General features: G+C 36.7%; 1 protein-coding gene across 3 annotated transcripts in view; it reads left to right on the top strand.

Moving 5' to 3' along the window:
* Positions 1-8,361: 8,361 nt before the first annotated feature.
* Positions 8,362-22,846, top strand: part of ITGAV (integrin subunit alpha V) — a 118,435-nt gene continuing 103,950 nt past the window's right edge. For 2 of the 3 annotated variants that reach the window (XM_044669725.1, XM_044669724.1), the window contains exons 1-2: positions 8,362-8,832; positions 8,914-8,916. In XM_044669725.1, the coding sequence (XP_044525660.1) occupies positions 8,609-8,832; positions 8,914-8,916 (227 nt within the window). In that variant the 5' untranslated portion in view covers positions 8,362-8,608. The remainder of the gene's footprint in view (positions 8,833-8,913; positions 8,917-22,846) is intronic. The other variant, XM_044669723.1, reaches the window with a different exon arrangement.

Genomic DNA, 22,846 nt, shown 5'->3' with positions numbered 1-22,846 from the left:
GTTGTTCTTTTTTTTCTGTACTCTTCATGAAATCAAAACTTCCAAGGTATCCATTCTAGGCTCTCCCATTTAGGTACTTTCTGTCACTGTCTTGTAGGGTGTACCCCATGAATTACCCTTTTCTATTGTGCCTCACTTCTAGAACAACATTAAATGTCAGAGAAGACAGTGCTCTTTGATAGGGCTTCTCCCTGCCCACATCTTTGGTTATATAGCCCACTACTGTTATATACCCTTTTTGTTGACCCCCTTTGTCCTAGTTACATGCAAACCACTTCCTTGTGTCAATACTTTCCCACTCTTCTAATTACCAGTTTCTTTTAGAGATTCTAACTTTCCCTTCCAGGACAAGTAGATTTTTCAAGCAACAAGTCCCCCAGGCCTCATTTGTAACTTCTTTTTCCTGATTGCTTGCTGAATTTGTTGCTTTTGAATTAAGTCACTAAATTTAAACACTATGTGTAATGGAGTTTGCAGCCTTGGGTTTTTCTTGCAAGTAATTTGTGAATTCTTTCAATTTGAATTTTATTTTCTGTTTACAAGTTCTGGGCAGTTCACTTCTATTATTTCCTTTATCAGTGTAGTAAAGTTTCTTTGTCCTGTTGTGTTCTGGGAGACCTATGATCTTTAGGTTGTCTGTGTATCCTAACTTCTCTAGTCAGTATATTTTGCTTGCATGGTGAGCATATTTTCTATTAATAGTATTGTTTTTTGCTTCTAGGTTTTTAAAAATTTCTGTGTGTTAATGTTCCTGATATATTGTTCTTTCTCTCCTCCCCCCCCCCCCCTTTTGGTGAGACTTGCCATTTCAGATTCGAGTTTTTCTGTTTTGTTCATTATTTTTGCCTTGCAGGACATGAATTCTCTTCTTGTACTTTTTTCTCTTTTGAACCATTCAGGAGCAGCATATTTTGGTTCCATGTTCTCTTGACATTCCCTGGGTCCTCTGAGTCACCAAATGTAAACCTGTGTTGTGTTCTTGGATCTTTTAGTGTAATCTTGCTGCCATTAGCATGGGAGGTGGGGGAGGGGAGCTGAATGAGCTGAGGATCAGCCACTGAAAGTTTCCTGGGATTTGTTTTTATTTTTTATAAACATTCTTTTGGATTCTTAGACCATTAAGACAGCTGAAGTTACTTTATCTTTGGTTTATCATTTCTTTTTCAGATGTGTTTGAGAGGTCAAGGGGATCAGGGAATATGTCTTCCATCTTGTTGCTCACATAACCAAGACACTACCTCACTTCTTTAAAAAAATATTACAAATTCTTACAATTTAGTATTGAAAGAGGCCTTAAAGATCATTTAGTTAAACCCCATAATTTTTGCAGATGAGGAAACTGGGGCCCAAAGAGGAATAGTGAATCAGTAAGGCTATATAGGTACTAACTAGCAGAAATTTGAATCTAAGTTTTCAGTTTCTAAATTTATTACTTTCTCTACTACTTTACATAATAGGCACTCAATAAATAATAATTGGTCATTTCTAGTCAAGTCAATTTAATTTAATTTGAAGATTAAATAAGCACATACTATTTGCAAAATACTGTGCCAGTCACATTTTGGTTAGTTTATTCATCTTTTTAAATTCTGAGAGTTTGATGGTTCTGTAATCCCATCATTGTGGGTTCTCTCCAGCAACATAGCTGACACCCTCATTATACCTTCTCCCTCAGTATGACTTTTATTCATGTCATATAGCTCCTACAGAGAATTTATTCAAGGTCCTGTAGATCTTTATTTTAAAGATACTAGTTCAATGTTAATTGGATTATCCCTTGCTCATGATCCTGTTCATGCTTGTCTCTCTGGATACTTTTTTTTTTTTTTTTTTTTTGCCATTTCTTACATGTGTCACTTTGGGCAACATTCTTACACCTACCATGCATCTTTTCTTTATATTTTGTGTTTTGGGTCACTTCAATTTTGATTTTTTTGGAGGACAATGGGTTGCATGATTTATAGTTATCAAACATCATTGGGAGAATGCTAATGTGAAATAGATAGCTTTATGATGGCACGGAACAGGTTGGGATCATTGAAAGATCTATGCTAAACTTGTCCAGCCTGCTCTCTTTTTGTTCAGTTTTTGATCTAGCTCATCGTCCACCTGCAGAAGCCATTCAAGATGTATGTACCAAAGCGATAGTTCAATAGGAGTATCCAAAAAATTACATATTGTAATATGGACATTATATGGTCTTATAAACTTGTCTTTTCCATTACAGATTGAATAGGTCAATCTCTTCAGTGACTGGATTTCATTGAGGATTCCCTCTATTATTCCAGGGCTCAATGTCATAATGTCACTAGCAAATAGGATTTTTTTGAGAGCTTCACCTTATGTATGGAACATCTCTTCTGCTGAGTGAGGTTTTGCACAGGACATGATTCCTGCAGTGTTTTATACTTTTGACAAACACATGTTCTAGTTTTATGTATTACTTCATTGATGGATAGTTATTTCTGTAAATGCTTCTATCAAGGAATATTATGTAATGATAATGTAAACACGAGAAACAGACTAAAGATTTTAAGGCTACATTCTGTTTTAACTAGTCTTTTTTTATAATTAACATACAATAAATTTTATATTTTTTATTCCTATTGGTTTAATGCATGACTGAAGGTGATATAGGTTATAGAAAATCATCTACAAAAGCCTTCCTCTTTTTATAGTTTCATAAAGGATATCCTTCAGGCACACTTTTTTTTTGCTTTCTTTTTTCCTTTTTTTATTTTTTATTTTGAATATTTTTTAATTTTAATTTTGAATATTTTCCCATAGTTACATGTTTCATATTCTTTTCCTCTCCCCCAAGCCCTTAGCCGATGCACAATTCCACTGGGTTTTACATGTATCATTGATTAAGACCTAATTCCATATTATTGATAGTTGGACTAGAGTTATCATTTAGTGTCTACATCCCCAAGAATATCCCCATCAGCCCATGTGTTCAAGCAGTTGTTTTTCTTCTGTGTTTCTCCTCCCACAGTTCTTCCTCTGAATGTGGCTAGTTTTCATTCTCATAATTCCCTCAGCCTTGCTCTGGATTCTTGCATTGCTGCTAGTAGAGAAGTCTGTTATGTTCGATTGTACCACAGTGTATCAGTCTCTGTGTACAGAGTTCTCCTGGATCTGTTCCTTTCACTCTGCATTATTAATTCCTGGAGGTCATTCCAGTTCACATGGAATTTCTCCAGTTCATTATTCCTTTGAGCACAATAGTATTCCATCACCAAAAGATACCACAATTTGTTCAGCCATTCCCCAAATGAAGGGCATTTTTCTCATTTTCCATTTTTTTTTTGCCACCACAAAAAGCATGGCTATAAATTTTTTTGTACAAGTGTTTTTCCTTATTATCTCTTTGAGGTATAAACTAAGCAGTGCTATGGCTGAATCAAAAGGCAGATAGTCTTTTAAAGCCCTTTGAGCATAGTTCCAAATTGCCAACCAGAATGGTTGGATCAGTTCACAACTCCACCGGGAATGCACTAATGTCCCAATTTTGTCTCATCCTCTCCAACATTCATTACTTTGTCATTTTAGTCAATCTGCTGGGTGTGAGGTGATACCTCAGAGTTGTTTTGATTTGCATTTCTCTAATTATTAGAGATTTAGAACATTTTCTCATGTGCTTAATGATAGTTTTGATTATCTGAAAAGTGCCTATTCATGTCCCTTGCCCATTTATCGATGCAGGCACACTTTTTTGTAATGAATGTTTTTGAGAGGTGAAAGAATAGGTACATGGCTTAGTAATTGCTGATGTGTTCTTAGTTCCTTTTCAGAGGGTTAATAATAACTATGATCTCTTTCTATAGTCCAAGGAAGCTGCTTTATGAAAAAACTTGAAGAAGAAAAGTCTGTTAGTAATGAATATTTCTGTGTGCTGTAATGGTTGTTTCCATGAAGTAAGCTAATACACTTACTGTCATTCAGTAGGAAGATGCCATCCAACATTGCCAACCATTACCCTTTGAAGTGTTGAAGAAGAGTATTGGGATAGAGAGGGATGGTACAGATCAATTTCATTTTGCATGGCTTCATCATTTTTACTATCAGGTTTCTGTGAAGTCTTTGGGAGTTAATGATTACTGTGTTGGGTCCTGAGGAAGATGGTGCTCAGTTAAGTGGCTTCATACAGAATAATGCATGATCAATGCATGTGGCCCATCTACATATGAAAGAGATAGTACCTAAATGTAAGAAGTGCAAAATGCTATGTGAGATTCAAGGGGCGAGACTATCATTATTAACTTGATGAGGTATGCAAGTGGAAAGGAAATCCATAAAAGGCTTTCAAGAAGAAGTAGCATTTAAGCTTGGCTTTGCAGAAAGGGCATGGTTTTCACTAGGAAGAAATGTAAGGAGAGTGACGGAATACCAACTATAGACTTATTATAAAGCATGAATGAAAAACAGTATTTTCTCCAGTCTGGCTTAAGTTTTGGATACACAGAAAGTAAGACACCAGACAGGTAGCAGTATACAAAGAGATGGTAATTTGTTTTTTATTATGATGAACACTATGAAGTAGCCTTAGCAAAACCTACAATGAATTACTTTCTTGAGATAACTGACTTAATTATTGACTAATAACCTTTCTAGTATATTTTCTCTATGGCTTAAAACTAGAAATTTTTCCTAGTAATGAAACAGAATAATGAGTATCCAGCTAGCCCTATAGGTGGTATTCAAAATCAACTTTATTAAATGCTTACTATATGCCATGTCCTAGGAATACAGAAATAAAAAAAATTATCCCTGACCTCAGGGGCTTCCACACTATTGGAAGTGTATGTACAAATCAAAATGCAAAATCACACAAGGCATTTTAGGGAATCAGTAAAGGCCTCATGTAGAAGGCATTACTCCAGTTTAGTTTTGAAGGGAACCTATTTTTCCATGAGGCAAGAGTAAAAAGGAATTCATTCCAGACATGGAGAACAACCTGTCCAAAATCATGGTAAAAGAATATGGAATTCTGTATGTGAGTAATAGCAAGTAGGCCAATTTGGCCAGAACATATAATACAGAAAGGGTAGTAATGTGTAGCAGATCTGGAAAGGTAGGCTGGAGCCTGATTAGGAAGGGATCTAAATGCCAGAGAAGTGTTTTATACCCAAAACAATAGTCACTTGGCAATTAAAAAAAAAATAGAATCATGACAAAATCCAACCTGTGCCTTACTTTGACAGATATATGGGAAAAGGGTATTTGTTAGAAGGTGAATGAAATTATTAAGGATAAATAACAGCACAAATTTCCTTCTAAAGTTGCATTTGCTTTGCATAGTGCCTGGCACATATTAGGCACTTAATGTTTGTTGATTTCTTGACTGATTAAAATGGTGAGACTGGAAAAACTATAAAGTTAAATAAAGAGTATAAGGTAAAATATGATGGCCCCTAAGACTTTCTATATATTTATATTTGAGCCTATTCCATGAACTATTCCATCATGAGTCCCTTGGAGTTATCCTGGATCCTTGCATTGCTGATAGTAGTTGTCATACACAGTTGATCATCGTATATTCTGCTATTAATGTGTACGATGTTTCCCTAGTTCTGCTCACTTCGTTTTATATCACTTCATATAAGTCTTTCCAGGTTTTTATTGTGATCATCTTGTTTATCATTTCTTGTGGAACAATAGTATTTCATTACGTTGCCTAAACTTTGTATGTTACATAGTAATTCATTTTCCTACCTCCAGTCTCCCTCCTCTATCTGACCCCTTATTACCAAACTTAAAAAGCTGTTTTCAAGAAGCATGGTTCTGACCATATCATTCCCTTGCTCAGGAGTGGTCAGGATAAAAAACAAAACCTTCTGTTATTTGAAGCATATCACAACATTTACCCAATCTATCTTTCCAATATAGTTACACTCAAGTCAAAATATATCACGAGTGATGGCCTTCTTCAAATATAAAGGAATAAAGTCAATCCCTTTTTGAACTCAATGGTCCATCCAAAGTTGGTTTCACCTCATACAAACACTATCATCATCCTTCTGTACTTTTCTAGAAGTTGTCTTCTACTCTTGGAATAAACTTTTTTATTTTTATTTTTTACTTTGAGGGTCCTAATTTCCTTTAAAGAGCAGCTCAAGAGCTATATACATGAAAATCTTTTCTCATTCTTCCCCCCCCCCCCCAATGCCTTAGATTTCCTCTGAAAATTAACTTGTATATCTTCTATGAACATGCCTTATCTTCTTTATACACTTGATAGCCAAAAGGCTGAGAAGGGATTTTTATCTCCTTTATAGAATGTTTAATGATTTTTTTCCTAGTAAGATTTTAGGAATGCTAAAAGATCAAATGGAATGAAAAGACAGACATTGAAAAGTAAAAAAAAGGCCTACAGATATAAAAGAAATATAACAGACCTTAAAAAATATCTGAGAAGAGCTACTGCCCCATAGCTTGTCTAGTCTATGGCCCAGCAATTTTCTTGACTCAGTCCCTGAGACAACTGACCCATCCAGCTGAGGAAACATTGTGCCCAATAAGAAACTCATCCTGTTGAGCAGTTGCTTGTCACATATTATCACAGATATGCTACCTTGTATTGCAGTTAACTTTATGAGTAAACTCTGGAAAAAGTAAAGGACATCAAGACCCTGAAGCTTGGGAGTTGTGAGTTGCTTTGGCCACATGCTTTCCCCTACATGTATGACTCACAGATACTTGTAAGTCTAAATTCATGTCTCTTTCCCAAACACCCCGCTATAAGGACTCTGTGCTTTTGTAGGAGAGTCTACATTAGTTTGGAGTTGGTGGGGGGTTGAGGGGGCAGAGGATGTGATTTGCCATTTAAAAGCCTTTGCTGAAGAATGTTTACTTGATGCTTGTAAAGGAGAAGAAAACCCAGAGGGCTCGTAAGTAAGCTACAATATTAAGAAGAAAACCATCTACAGGGTTACCCCCTAGAGAGTAACAGTAGCCACATTTTGGGATTCTCAATCTACCAGTATCAGTGTGAGTTCGAGAAGTGAAGGGAGGGTTTCTTACTGGCAAGTGCCCTGCAAACTTCCCTGCAGAGTTCCGCCTGCTCCCTAAGCAGGGAGAGCTTTGGTAAACTCCTTTAGAGAAGGGATTGTTTCATTTTGTCTCGGGATTAACACCTACCACAATTCCTGGTACATAGAAATTTAATATTTGCAGTTTGCTTAAAATGAAAGGAGTGCTATATTTGAAAGCACAATAGATGATGCTGTGATAAAAATTCTACTCAGAGGAACTGAGTTCAAATTCTACATGTGGTACTTATTATTTGTGACCTTGGACAAGTCACAACCTCCCTAGGTCTCAGTCCCCCCCCCCCCCTCTTTCTCTCAAAGTGAGGGGAATTGCAGTAGGTGGTATCTGAGGTTCCAACCAGCTTAGATATATGATCCTGTAATCTAGGCTTGAATAGTTATATTACCAGTATGGTCTTGGGTAAATTAAAACTGCTCTGGGCAAAATGTAGGGGACTGTAGTCCCTCAAAGGCTCCTTTCAGCCTTAAATCTTCCGTTATCAAACATACAAACCATGTTGATGTCCATTAGGCTACTTAGGGAAAAAAAAAGATAGTTTAAATCTATAGGATCTAGCATTGGGAAGACTAAATTCCTTGTAATAAAATCTAGGCTATTGGTCACACCTTTACAAATTGCTAGCTTCGGTTGACTTTATTCAAATTGTCTTCATTGCAGTAAACTCCAGATTTAAACACGAAACATCTAAAAAGGGTTTTGTTAGATTCTTCTCATCACACCCCCTGGGCGCTCTCAAGGTGCAGAATCCAGAGAGGAGCATGATCATCTCCAGCTCTTAAACTACGGAAAAAAATCTGTGTTCATTGGGGTCATTTTGCCCTACCACCACTCTGCTCTTGAGCATTTCTGCCCCCTACGAGCTCTCTCGTGGACCCATTAGGGCTCAGAATAAACAGTTATTCGCCTCTCCCTTTTCCCATTCTTTTTTTGGCTGCCGCGCTGCAGACTAAAGCCGGGCGAGTTTGAAGTGCCCCCAGCCAAAAAGCTCTGCCTGGTTAGAAAGCAACCAGCACTCGGCACGGAAGTTTGCAGGGTTCTAGTCAGTCGGATGGCTGCCTTCCCTCTCTCCTGCACTTCCTCCTTCTCTCGGATAGCTCTTACAGCCCCCTAGCCTTCAGCTCCTCCTCCTCTCCTCCTTCTCCGCCCACTCCTCCCAGCCGAGGTTGCTCTAAGGCTGGGATGTCCCTCTGTTCCCAGGTCAGTGCCCAGCCATCGGCAGAGAGTTAAGCACAGGACTAAAACAGACTGAAAGGCCAAGAGAGACGCGATTAAGGGGAAGGGAAGGTGGGAGGAGAGAGGACTGGCGTGGAGGGCCGGCCTGAGCTCCCGCCCACGCAGCGATCCCAAGAGAACTCGTCCTCAGTTGGGAGAACCCCTCTACCTAGTGGACACCGCAGTCAGCCCGGCTCTCTCCTCCCTCCCTTCTGAGTCTGGGGCACTAGGAAACTTCTCTTCTAACTTGCAGCAGGGGCGCCGGTGGGCACGGGGACGCCGCGACCGAGGAGGCGGTGTGGTTGGGGGCGCTAAGACAGGCGCTGAGCCGCACTCTTCAGAGATGGCCCCTTGGCTGGGGAGAAGGCGGCGGCGGCGGCTACCGCTACTGCTCCTCCACCTTCAGCGCCGCTGCCTCCACCTCCTTCTCCCGGGCCTTCTGCTGCTGCTCCTGCCACCTCCCTGCAGCGCCTTCAACCTGGACGTGGATAGTCCCGCAGAGTATTCTGGCCCGGAGGGAAGTTACTTCGGCTTCGCGGTGGATTTCTTCGCCCCAGACCCTTCCTCGTAAGTGGCTGCACTTTAGCTGGGGAGTCTTCCTTCCTTTCTTCCTCCCTTCTTTCTGTGCACTCTGCCCCGAGTTCTAAGCAGGTCTACGAATCCAGTTTCGACTTCTGGGGGTTGACGAAAGCGTCTCCCACAAAGGGGGAATGGGAGGTAAGTGTAGGTTAGATCTCCTAGTCCCAGATTTTACACTTGAAAAAAGTGAAAGTCCAACAAAGACCATTTAGTTCTCCTCATACTCCGCGCCCCTTCTGCCAGTTGTACGGTTTGGGGTTACTTTCACACTCAACCATCCCTTTCCTTTACTGTTTTCCTAGACCAGGGGTTCTGTACTCTTCCCCTTCTTTCTTTTTTATATGCTAGGGTTCTTTTCTGGATTCCTTTTCTCTTTTCCGTCGCTCTCCCAGACTGTCAGATGTCCCACAATAGCTACATTGTTACACTAAGTGCGTCTGCCCTATCTCTAGAATATCCAGGCTTTTGCAGATTTGAGGTTGGGCAGATGTACTGAATACACAATTTGGAGTCATTGTTTTGAAAGAATGTGAGTACTTGTTGAATTGTCTCTCTCGGGGAATTTACTTGAATCTTTTGGAGTTAGAGAATTTCATTCTGTTTCAGCTGTTCTAAATTGATCCTGACGTGGGATTTTAGGCTTTGGAACAGTTATCAGTATTGATTAAAAACTGTCACTTTCTCAAATGCTTACTGTTTGTTAGGAAAACATGCCCTAGATAGCATGTGGGAGTACTGATTTTGTAAGGACACATTTTTATCGTCCTTTAAACCTTTAAATCCAATTTATAAAACAGATAACTATGTATACTATTCTTTCTGAAACTTTGATAATTACTGCTGACCTTTTTATATCTATTCTTTGTTTTCTCTGAGAAGATTGCCTATACTATTTCGGTTTGAATATACATATTGCATTGTAATTTGCAGGAGTTAATTTTAAATAACAGACTTGAGGATAGGCCTATTTTATTATTATGCTTTTGTACCTGACTTCATGGTGTTGTGCATATTTTACCATAGCCTAATCATTAGGGAACGATTTTTTCATTGTCTATCATATATTATTAAAAAAAAAAACACTACTTAGAGTCAATTCCATTGAATGCCAGTTTTTTAATAAACAGTCTGTTCAGATAGAGGTAATCTGAAGTACCCTACATTTTTTTTTAAAGGCCAGGAAAAAACCATGCTGTCCACTTTTCTATTTTAGTTTGTTGTTTCATATCAGTTTTAATAAAAAAAACAAAAAACCACAACTTCTCTTTTGGAATTTGGGATACAGGTTACCTTTGCAAAGGGATTCAAATAATTTGAGTTAAATTGTAAACCATGTTTGTAATTTTTGTTTCCATTTTCTCTTCTGATTCAATATTATCCTTGACTCTTATTTTGGTAACAAAATATTTTCATATTTATCTCTAAATGTGTACTGTTTTGTTGTTGTCAAGAGTCTCCTCTTAAATTCACTTTGTACAGAAATTCAAAAAATTTTCAAAGTATGAAGCTATCCAAAACTGCATTGAGAACACTCATTATTAAGAGGTAGGACTTACATTCTCGTCCCAAGTGGAGTGTTTTGCAAATGTTATCTTGTTAATTTTCTGGCAGGCCCAACCAATGAAGTAGGTAGAAAGATAAATCAGGATGATAAAACTTTGTGAACTTTTGAAAACTTTTATTCTTATTTGAAATCTGGCAATATTGAGTTGTTGGCAAAAATGACAAGCTTTTCAGATACTTTGTCTGACTCTTGTCTGTTGAAATACACTGCTTGCCACATGGATACAAGGATCTTTAAGCCTTCTTTCCAACTTTAAAGCTATGATTCTGTAATCATATGATTCCACCAAAGATGGCTTCAATGATGCTGTGAATATGAATTGGATATATTTTTGCCAGTTGACTTATTATCATTTCTAAACTTAAGATGCTGTGAAGATCAAATAAGAAAGAATTTAAGAGTGCCTTGGGACACTTTATAAACATCAGTAGATACACCCTCTCCCCTAAGTATTAAGAAAAACATTATCATAAAATAATATGCTTTTATAAATAGAAATAAAATTGATTTCTTAATTTACTATTCAAATAATGGAATTTTTAAGAATAATTTTTTTCTTTGAGTTAGCATAAGGATATTGCAGAGCATGTGAATGCATTTATAAATTTACTAAATAAATGTATTTGTTCTTGAGTAGTCTTAAAACTATTCACATGAAATTAACTTAAATCTATGAAAAGTAGAAATGGGACAAAGATCCATGTATTCTTAGTCTTTAGTAAACATTTTTTTTTTTTTGGTCTTTAGAAAGAAGAAAGCCTGGATTAGTAAGGAAACTAAATGGAACTATAATCCTGATCCTGCTGTTTAAATAATAAAATTTAATCCAAACTACTGTTTCATCTCTTTTGTAATACTGGACAAGTCACAGGATTGTTCTCTAAACCACTTTTGTTTTTGAGGATGATATTAGTGATAATATTTTATAAGCTATAGTCATGGAAGTTGAAAATATTAAGTGCTAACATGAAAACTTGACAAAACATATAAAAAAGGAATTTTAAAACCTCATATAACTCTAGGAAATAGATTCTGATATAAAATCAAGGTTCATAAAATCATTGATAAAAATGGGGGGGAAAACCTTGATGAAAAGAAGTTGGCATATGTTTCCTTTTCTTTAAAATGTGTGACTTTTAATTTTGGATTAGTCAGTAGTATTAAACTTGTCTTAATGTCAAAAGAGATGTGACCATATTCTTGGAGCTGAGACGCATAAGGACAACTAATTCTATAAATTTGCCTAATATATTCTTTGTGAGGATGGCTATAAAAAAGCAAGGGATCAAAATCAAAAGTATTTTTCTATTCAAACTTCCCACTCAGTGCTCTAAGAAAACTAATAAAACAATTGATGGAATTATAAAATCATAGGCTTTTAGAGTAAAAAGAAAATGAGAAAAGAATATTTATATATCTAGATACAAATGTATGTACGTACTTGCATATATCTAATCCTTATTGCTTATTGTAGTATCTTGTGCATGAGGATGCTCAATTAAAAGTTGCTGATTGATGGATTAGTTTATTATTACATTGTTACCCTTGAGGAAATCTTTCTATGTTCAGATTTTCTTGAATTACTTTTTTTTTTAATTCTTACATTTTTAGTTAACAGTTCTAACACAGAAGGGCAAGGACTAGGCAAGTGGAGTTGTGATTTGCCCAGGAACACATAGCTAAAAAGTGTGTCCTCTCAACTCCAGACCTGGCACATTATACATTGTACCACATAGCTGTCCTTGAATTACATTCTAAATATATGACTAATAGCAATGCTATAGATAAGTAATCCTGGATATTTGACTCACATGAAGGATTTGGAGAGTAAACTTGAGAAAAGTTCTCTTTGGGGCCATAGAAAGAATTTTTTGATACCTTCTAGAACCCAAAGAGAAGAATTCAACTTCGAATGTTCTTATGGATTAGTGTCAAGTAAGGGAAAAGAAAGACTGTAAAAAAGATATTTTTAATTCAGTTTGTATCACTTTATTTTAATAGTCAAATTGCATATGCACAAGTCAAATGTTCAATGTATCTATAAACTGGAAGGGTCTGTAGGGGCCTTTTGGAATTACTCTCAAATTTGCCAGATTATGAAACTATGGTGGAAACATAAGATTTGTTGTAAAAGGTCATAGGTAGTCAGTAGCAGAGCTAGGATTCAATTTGGGTTCTCTGATTCTGTATCCAGTGTTCTCTCCAAATTATATTTCTATTAAACATTATCAACCAAATTATGTTTCTATTAGACATTGACCTTGAAGTAGAAGCTTAAAATTCTGACTTAGTCATATACTACGTATTAGGTATGTGACCATGAACCAGGCACTGAACCTCTCAGTGTCCCTGGCACCTCTAGACTGAAATTGACATTTGCATTAAGAGAAAGTTTCCTACACTATTAATTCATGAAGTTAGATTTTGCTATATGTCCTATATATCATGCTGTGGCATATGTATATTTTATTCACCGAGCTTTGATTAAAAAAAAAAGTGACATTTTATCTAAATCTGAGTCATTAATATCTAATCATCTTAGCAAGGGTTGTCATTCTTCAGAGACTGTAACTCATTAGAACATTTTTATAAATTTTTAAATTTAAAGTTGTTAAAAACAAGTTCTTGTTGATGGTTTTTACCTATAGTCCAAATCCACCTACAATCAAATTATAATGTGGGGAAGGTATCATGGGTTCACATTTTTTCTATGATCCTAAATTACATGTTTAAAAATAAAGTTTGCTGGAGCCACCTCGAGACTATAGGAAATGGTGTGACTTCAGGGAACTTGGAAAGATTAAGTGTGAGTCAAGTCTCTGCATAAAGCTTTTTTTTGGTCTGTTATATAGTATGTAGGTTAGAGATCCTAACAATACATCACAGCTAGAGTGAGAGGTAATAAAATGGTAGGTAACATAAAAATGCTGGCAAAGCCCAACTGCCTTGGAATGTTTTCACACTCATTAAAGAGTCAACTAGTGAAATCAACCTGGAATCTTTCATATTATATTACATCCTGTTATATTTGTGACAGAAGACATCTTTGTTGATGGTAAACAGTGTCAGAACCTTAGAGGTGCTATCTAAAACAATTCCTTTGTTTTACAGGTAAAGTGTCAGAAATATAATTTTTTTATTTAAAAAATGCCTTATAAAATAAAGTGATGGTGGTTACTACTTCCCAGTGGTTTCTAAACCCCCACCCACCATTCTTTTCCTCTTATTACAAAGAAGGCTAAACACATTGGCCACATCTGAAAATCTTTGCCTCCTACTCCACTTAGGTTCCACCTCTGCAGACAAGCAAAAGGTAATTTTCACCTATAGTCCCCTAAAATTATGATTAGTCATATTATTGATTAGGATTGTTTTTCTCAATGTAGGCAGTGAACCAATGGATGTTACTGAGTTTGAATCCTGCCTCAGATTATGTTATGACACTCTGGGCAAGTCATTTCATTTTTTTCAATCTTATTTTCCTCATTCATAAAATGGGATAATAATCTGAGGATCAGATGAGATAATATTTGTAAAGCACTTTGCAAACTTAAAGCTCCATGCAAGTACTTCTATTAGTATATTTTTATATAATATACTTTTAAGTTTTGTGTTATTGACATTTTCTCCATCACTTTCTTACATCTGTACAATCAACACAACAATAATTCCGACCCTGATTTAGGGCATTTGCAAATTTTCAAGGTAAATGTACTCACTCAGAAAATTTAATATTGTTTTAGTAATATTTTTAGTCTTTATATTATTGTGTTCATTATATGTTATGAAAGTTTCCCCGGAAGATCACACATTCTATTAGTCCAAAACCTAGACTAGAAATCAAGCTTTTTGAGGTATAGTCTAGTTCTTTTACTATACCATGTTGACTCTTAACTGATTATTATGATCCATTTTGGTGGAAAACTAAAAAAAAAAAAAAAAATCAAATCCTAGGTCTTTTAAATCTTTTAATTTCTTACAAGACCTATAGCTAAATATCATTTTCATGGGGACATCTATACTGCTGGTTCCCTTGGTTTGGCATGCCATATATTCTGACTGGACAACAAGGTTTGCTTTGACAATTTAGGCCCCCTAAATCTGTTTAGTTCATGGTCTAAAGTGGTTAACTTGTACCATTTCTCATATACAAAATTCATAAAAGCTTGAAGGTTTGCCCTTCGATGTGCAATGGGTAACCTTATGGTTGTTGTCTGTTCATAATGAACTTTGAATCGGAAAGGACATTAGTGGTAGATTAGATCCCATTAGATCCTAAGGTATCTAACCTAGCCTTACCAGAAAGAATAAGAAATAGGATAACTGAATTTTCTGTTGGGAATAACTAACTGACATTTAAAGGCAGCTAGGTGGTTCAGTGAGTAGAACCCTGGATCTGGAGTTGAGTCTGAAAGACCTGAGTTTAGATTAAGCCACTGACTTATGTGACCTTGGACAAGTCACTTAACCTTTTTTTTTATCTTGGTTACCTCAACTGTTTCATGGGGACAACAGCAACTACTTGTGAGGTGGTTTTTAGGATCAAATGAGACATTTGTAAAGTACTTAGCAGAGTACCTGTGTGGCACATAGTAGGCTCTATATAAATGCACATTTCTTTACCTTCTCCAAATGTGAAAATACTGTTTGAGAGGGTTCCTTATGTAGCTCCCATAATGACTTAGACTAGCAGTAGTGTGCGTTTTGAAGACATGGAGGTTAAAAGATTATGTGGGTACATGTGTTTCTCTGCTATAAATAGGGCTGGTGTCAGATGTATGTCAGTAGAGAGGAGAGACTTGAGAGGAAAATTTTTGTTTAGATATTCTATTATGTACCTGGTAATTTTCTTTCTAGAATAAATACTTGTTTGACTTCAGTTTCAAAGAGTAATTTTATTAGGTTGTTTTCCAGGTGACTAAGCAGTACTACACTTTAGATAAAATTTATGCTAACCTAAGTGTACTTCAAACAATTTTCAAATCTTCTTGCTTTTTTGTATGAAATATAGAAGCATTAAGATGCTTTTAAAGTCATATTTTGCCTATAATGTAGTGGTTCACTGAACCATGAAATGGGGAATACTCTCTCTGCACTACAATTCCTCTGTCTACATCATCTGTAAAGAGGGAAAATTCTTGGTGTGTTATAAAAATCTAAAGGAACCACAGAGACCATCTTGTCCAACCATCCCTTTATTTTTAGATGAGGAAACTGAGGCATAGAGAAGTTAAATGATGTGCCAAAATTCACTCAGTTGTCAGAGGTGAGATTTAGATCCAGGTCTTCTGACTTCAGTGTCCGCGTTCTTTCCATTATACCTGTCTTATATGGAATTTGTAAAGTAAATAAGTTTGTAAAGGAAATAACCTTCATTTTAGGAAATATCCAAAAGAAATATTATTATAGCAAAGAAATTTATATTATTGTGATCATTATGTAAGTTGCAATGAATCTTTCTCTTGAAAGTCTTTGACTTTTTAAAAATTGATTTGTAGCAGGTAGTCTTGCTTTTATTGATTTGTAATTGATATAGTCTTGTTTTTTATACATTCTGGAACACGGTATGTGTGAATATCTTGTATGTTTATGACCATCTATAAGGCAAGTTTGTTAAGATAATTATCACTGACAATTGCTACTGGTTAAGACCCCAAATTTATAGAGTGATATAGATGAGAAGACAAAGTACAAGTACAGCAACCTTTAACTTGAAATTGTATATAGATGTTTGCAAATTTTTTATGTGATCTGCCTGAGGGCAGCAGACTGTTTTTACCCTCTTTGTATCCCCAGCATGTGTATGTAGTTCCTTTTTGGGCTTCCTCTAGAATCCTACTGTGATATTTAACTGGTATGGAGATGACCCTGGCTTCTAGAAAAGAATAACATCTGAATATAATCTCTAGTGGGCCTGCTTATCTGTAAGACTTCAAATACAGGCTGTCTGACAAGCTGTGTGGCTCTGTGGTCCACAGACTAGCCCCATTAAATTCAGAGAGCAGTTCATTAAAAGAAAGGCCATTAGGAGATGGATTTTCAAACTTCCTATCTTTGGTAGCAAGGTCACATTCCCTAGGAAATTTAAACCTTAACATTTCTATCATTATCTCATTTTATCCTTACAATTTATCCTCCCTATTAGGTAGGTAGGGTATTTGTACCAGGTTACTGTTTAGTTGATTGAATAAAAATATAAATAAAACTACTTGCCTGAAGTAACAAAGCAAGTTGTAATGGTAACCTCTGAACTCCGGTAATGGTAAAATCATAGTCCTATTTTCTTTTCACCAAACAAAGCAACAGTTGCAGACTTTTTACTTAAGCTTTTGTTGTTGTGCCATTCAAATCACTCCGATTTAACTATTGGGACATTTACTAGAAGTTGTAAGGGGCGATGACTTTCTGGTACCTTCAACAAACCTAGCTTTTGGTAAGTTTTGTTTTTGCTGTTCTCATTTCCCTCATACCATCCCATTGTTTGAAGAGCTTTCATTCCTTCAACACTTTTAGTGAGTACCTACTTTTGTGTGAAGCTTTGATGGCTACTATTTCTTCATTTTCATTTAGTTTTATATAAAGATTTCCTTCTGTCTTCCTATCCTATCTCTCTGCCTACCCTTTTCGGTTCTTGAACATTTGTCACTTATTTTTATTTTCCCATTCATTCTTTCTCTTTCTAGTATGTTATAAAGCTTGTAAAAAAAATCTTTATGAACCCTAAATCAAAACAGCTTGTCAAAGGGTCTGGTTGGCTTTTGAGGTCAATGAGCACTCTCCCTCAATGCTTTACCACTTAGCTTTTGGAAATCAATAGTGTTCCAACATTTTAAAAGGCATTCTATTTTTAGCTAGGTTCCATCATTTCCTGTGTCAGCTAAATAGGGCATGAGGCTTCATATAAAGGACTTTGGGAAAATATTAATGAAGATTCATATTTCTAATCTAATTATCATAATTTCATGCTTGTAATATGCATTTTGGATGCTAAAAAGCAACAACAGTGCCTCAACTCATCATGTAAATAGTTCATGCTGTCAGAAGTTTTGTTTTCATTTAGTTACTATCCCCTCCTGAGGTTGTTCTTCATTGTCTTTGATGATTTCTTTGTTCCCTAACAATTATCCGCTTCCTATTGCTTTTCTCTCTGACATAAGAGTAACAAATCAAAAAGATACCTAAAAGTGAAACTTAAAGAATTTTATTAAAGTGTTAACTTTGAAAAAACACAGAACTATTAAATAGTCAGAAAAGCAACTCTTTAATTAAGGACAAGGGGGAACAGGGCTGATTAGGCCTCCACTCAGAGCCATGAGCCACGTGCCATATGCAGAGCCGAGGAACTCTGCTTGCTCTAGTCTCTGTCACCCTGGGAGTGCCACCAGATGATGACTCCTACAAACAAAAGAAATTGGGGAATTTATATACCATTTGGGAAGATCCAGGGGCTGGGAAAGATGATTGACATCTTCATACTGACAGTATACAATCAAGCCTAGGAAAGGAATCCTAGCCAGAGGCTAGGGTGTAAGGGAAAGGGGCTACTTAAAATGGATACTAAAGGCTGGTCCCTGCCCAGGTGTGTCTTCCTGGGAAAGGGTCTCTGATACCTTGGGCAAGACTACCTAAGACAAAAGGGTATTTAGCATTTACCCTGGGGTCCATTATTCAGTCTGCTACTGCTAGTCTGGGATTTCCTTCAGGGTGGATTCTCTGGGGAACAGGGAACAGATTACAAGCTTTGGGGGTCTCCAACCTACAAGCTATTCCTACAATTTGGGGTTCATCAGATCTCACTAGGCCACAAGTTTGGGGTCTCTAGATTCCACATCAACAAAAGATATTTTATGGGAATCTGGTCACTTGTGGTCATTTAGATGCTTGAAAACTTATGTTTATGAATTTTTTTTCTGCTCTGTTTGGTTATAAATTTTGCAGTAACAGTATGAAATTGTTTAAATATGACTATTTTAGGCTCACCTGGAACTGCTATGTAAACAAAGGTGGAAATTTGTTCAGGTTAACTTTTTGTTCTGGGCATAATTTACTTTGATAAGAAGGACTCTTGGATAAACAAATGCATCCTATCTTTTTCTTTTTCTATCCTATGAAAATTCTAAAAATCATTTCTTATTACAACATATTTAAGCATATGGCAGAGTACAGTGATGAACCTTATAGGGACAGAGAACTTCTCCCCCCTTTCCCCTCTCCCCACCCAGTGCTGTGCTCACCACCCCCCCCAAGAGAGTGCCACACTATGTCCCCTCCACCTCAATGAAGGGGATGGGCCCCCACCTCCTTACCCCAAACAGGGGAGGGAGGTAGCACTCCCATTTGGCTGGTGGGCAAAGGAGTGGGTGATAAGAGGTATATGTGGAGAGGGGGAGGAAAGTGGACCCAGCACTCCACTCACCTCCACCTATATGCCCTGCTTTGCGATATGCTCCCCTCAAACCTAACTCCCCTACAATCCCACCACAGGATTTACCTTTTCCACAGACTCAACAAGTTACCATCTATGCTGAACCCTCACACAGCATGTGAGCAACCCTCCCACCAGTGCCTTACCTCAGATAGAGGAGGGAGAGAGTGCTCCTATTGACCTGCTGGGCAGAGGGTTATGGAGAATGGGAGGAGAATAACTCTGCCCTGAGTACCTCTGGTTTTCTACTAATGAACTCTGGCAGGCAACTGCTGCCATGCCCACAGAAAAGGCTCTGCATCCCCCTTTTTACGTGTGTGCTATAGGTTTGCCACCACTGGCATAGTATATGTTAGATCTACTTGGAGGTGATTATAAATGTCCACTTCACTAGTGCAAGAATGATCCAAATTTTCCTTAAAATTATTTAGTCCTGGAAAACTAGTTAAAAATAGCTTCCTTTTTTAGTCTTAAATATATATGCAACAATTTTTTTTCAGACAGAATGGAAGCTTTAAGATTTTTGTGGCCAAATTTCTTCTCTCTTAGTTAGGAAAAATATCTAAATTGTGACTGTTAATTACTCATTAATTATATAACTATTATGCTTTGGACAGAATACTAGCAACTGGGAAAATTAATGAATAAACCAACAAGCATTTGTAAGTGTCAGAAATATTGTCATAGCACTGAGAAAAATGGCAGTAAGAGAATAATTCCTGTCTTCAAGGAGCTTGAATGCTATTCTAAGGAAACAACATCTCTACATATAAGTAAATAAAGTAATTAGAAAGGACACTACTGCTTGGAAGGGGATATCAGGATAGATTTCTTGTAGAAGAAACTGGTGCTTGAACTGAACTTTGAAAGGAGCAAGGGATTCCAACAGATCAAGGTGGGAGGGAGAAATGGGGGGAATGGGGAGTAAGAGGGAGATAGCTTATATAACAGAATGGAGATGGAGATAGGAGGTAGAATGGTATGTGCTAGGGACAGCAAGTAGGCCATTTGAGCTTGAACCATGATGGATTTGAAGGGCAATGATAAGTAATAAACCTGGAAAGGTAAATTGAATTTAAATTGTGAAGAGCTTTAAATGATAAATTAAAAAAGCTTGAATTTGATACTAGAACTTTTAGAGCAGGAGAATAAATGGTCAGAATGGCATTTTTAAGATTATCACATTGGCAGCAGTATGGAAGATAGGTTAGAGAGGGAAGAGAATGAAGGCCAGAAGACAAATTAGGTGGGTATTGTGAGAGTTCAGGTGAGAAGTGATGAGAGCCTAAATTTAGGATGAGGCCGATGTGAATTGAGTATGGAAAGAATGCTGAATTTGGAGCCAGAGGACTTAGATTAAAATTCTATATCTGCTACTTACTTCTTATATGACCTTGGACAGGTCATAACCTCCTTTGCCCTCAGTTTCCTCCTTTAAAAAGAGAGGGCTAGATTAGATGGCCTCCAACTTCACTTCCCTTTGGGATGATCCAATGATTTTCATCCTCTCTGCATTGTGGGAATATTAGAACTGATGAGAACTGTTTCTAAGGTTAGTTTCAGGCACAGTTGGTTAAGAAATCTTTACATAAACTCGGCCAAATTATTCATTTTGAGATTATTGGATTTAGAACTGAAGACTGAACTAAAAAATCATAGAAACTAAATCCCTCATTTTTACAAAGGAGGACACTGAGTTCTAGAGAGGTTGTGATTTTTCCATCACAAAGCTTTCTACTAGATAGATTTGTTGTTGTTCAGTCATTTTTCAGTTGTGTTCAACTCTTTGTGGCCCTATCTGGGACTTTTTTGGCAAAGATCCTCTAGTGGTTGTTTCCTTCTCTAATTCATTTTACAGAGGAGGAAACTGATGCAAACAGGATTAAGTGACTTGCCCAAGGTCTTCCTGACTCTAGGCCCAGTATTCTATCCACTATGCCACCTCGCTGCCCTTATTTAAGCAATCACTATTTGTCAGATACTACTAAATATAAGGAATACAAATACAAGCAATCAGGACAGTTCCTATCTTTAAGAAACTTATTCTTTTTGTGTATGTGTGTGTTTGAAAGTAATCCATGTATTCTTTCTATTGGTACTTTCCCCTATATTGTTCTGGATAGCATTCTTGTATTATTCCTTGCATTATGATGTTCTGTTTTTAATGAGTTGTGATGTTCTTTTGGAAGACCTATATCCTAAGTTGTTTCTGTGTATCTTATTTTTGAAATCTTGAAATTTGCTTTTATAAAGATCATGCTTTATAAATAAGATTCACTACCAGGGATTCAAGTTTTTTCTATTCTGCTAATTATTTCTGCTGTTCAGGCCATACATTATTCTTTCAAAATTCTGATTTCTCTCTTAATGAACCATTCAGGAACATCCTACTGTGGTTCTATACCTTAGAGTATCCATAGGTATTGACTAATTTTCCTTTGTTTTGCAATATTTATTTAGATGTTGGGCTTGTTTAGCAGATTTGGGAGCTATATTCCCTTAAGTAATTGAAATCTTCCCTGTGCATTTGTTCAAAGTTTTTAACTGACTTTTTCCATGATATCTTTGATAATTTCAGTCTTTTTTTCCCCTTTTTTCCCCTATCACTTCTTAACTTCTTCCCCCTTGAGAGCAGTTTTCCTGATGGATGGACCTCAGAGTTCTCACTACCCACCCTTCCTAGGCATTTCACTTTCCACTGGTCTCAGTTTCTGTTCCAGATGATTTCTGACAGAATAGAATTGATCTCAGTTAGATGCCAGTCCTATTTTCTTCTGGTCAGGTGAAATCTCACACATATTGGCATCCTAGCTCTTTCCTTCTCTTCTTTAGTTTTTTGGCTGAGCAGTACTACAGTACGTATGCTGCTGAATTATAGTCGTTGGTAGAGCAAGCTTCCCACTTGCATCGACCTCCACCTCCATGCATTGTGGGATAATAAAAAGAGGGGAGCAGAGTTGAATTCTCTTGCATGATATATTACCCTGCCAGAACTTGGGGGATGGTAGAAGGAGAGGGAGCTAGGCAAGCTCTTTAAGGATTAGCCTTCTCTGCTCTCATTATATCTGGCTGTTACCTCCTTAGGGTCTTGGGGTCTTGGACAATATAAGATAGCTGTATTAGTTTTATTTATTATATATTATTCCTATTTTGGAGAGGCTTAAGAGAGCCTCCGGCCATTCAAATATCTTATTGGTCATATAACCAGGATGCAGAATCTTATATTCTAATGGAGGATGTTTACTTTTATCATATTAGTCATGTGATGCAGAAGTAGAAGTTAACATTCCAAATGGAAAAGACAACACATAAAGGGGATTCCATGGTATGAAGGTGGCCAGAAAGTAGCATTGAGGCTTAGTTATAGGCAAAATATGAAGAAATTACCTATCAGAGCTTGAGTGATGTTCAACATAGATAACATGATAAAGAGATGGAGGGGAAGTGACCAATATGTAGTGGAGGTCTGGCTCTAGGAAAGGGGAAAGTTCATCTATTATTACACAATAGTTTTCCAGATCCAACAGTTTTAACCTGAAGAGAAAGTAAATGTTGAAGTCTCAAACTAAATATGATTTCATATAACTTAAAAACTGGACTGGGATTTGGTTAGTGACTTTTCCTTTGTTTTCTATTTGTCCTTTTTTTTTTTTAGATGAGTAGGAATTTTAAGTGTGGGAGGTGAATTCAAACTCAGAAAACTTCCAGTAACCTAATGATTCATGCAACTAGCTATTAAGTGCTCTGGATTAGTTTATTTTGGTTTGTTTGGGTACTCCATTTTTCAAGTGAAATTGGCTAGCAACTATATATGCTTTCTTTGCTAGAAAGACTTAAATGAATTATTATTTTTTTATTTTTTTAGGAGTTTAGAAAGTGGACTTTCACTAGGAAAATTTCAGTTAAATTGACATTCCAATTTAGATTGACCAAATGCTGGCAAAAATGTAGTTTACTTTAGCTAAAATGTATCTAACGGGTCTTTCTTGGAGTCAAGATGACTTGCCTTTGAT

Source organism: Gracilinanus agilis, chromosome 3 (assembly GCF_016433145.1).
Source record: "Gracilinanus agilis isolate LMUSP501 chromosome 3, AgileGrace, whole genome shotgun sequence".
NCBI classification, from domain to species: Eukaryota; Metazoa; Chordata; class Mammalia; order Didelphimorphia; family Didelphidae; genus Gracilinanus; species Gracilinanus agilis.
This window is presented reverse-complemented; position numbering and strand designations above follow the sequence as displayed.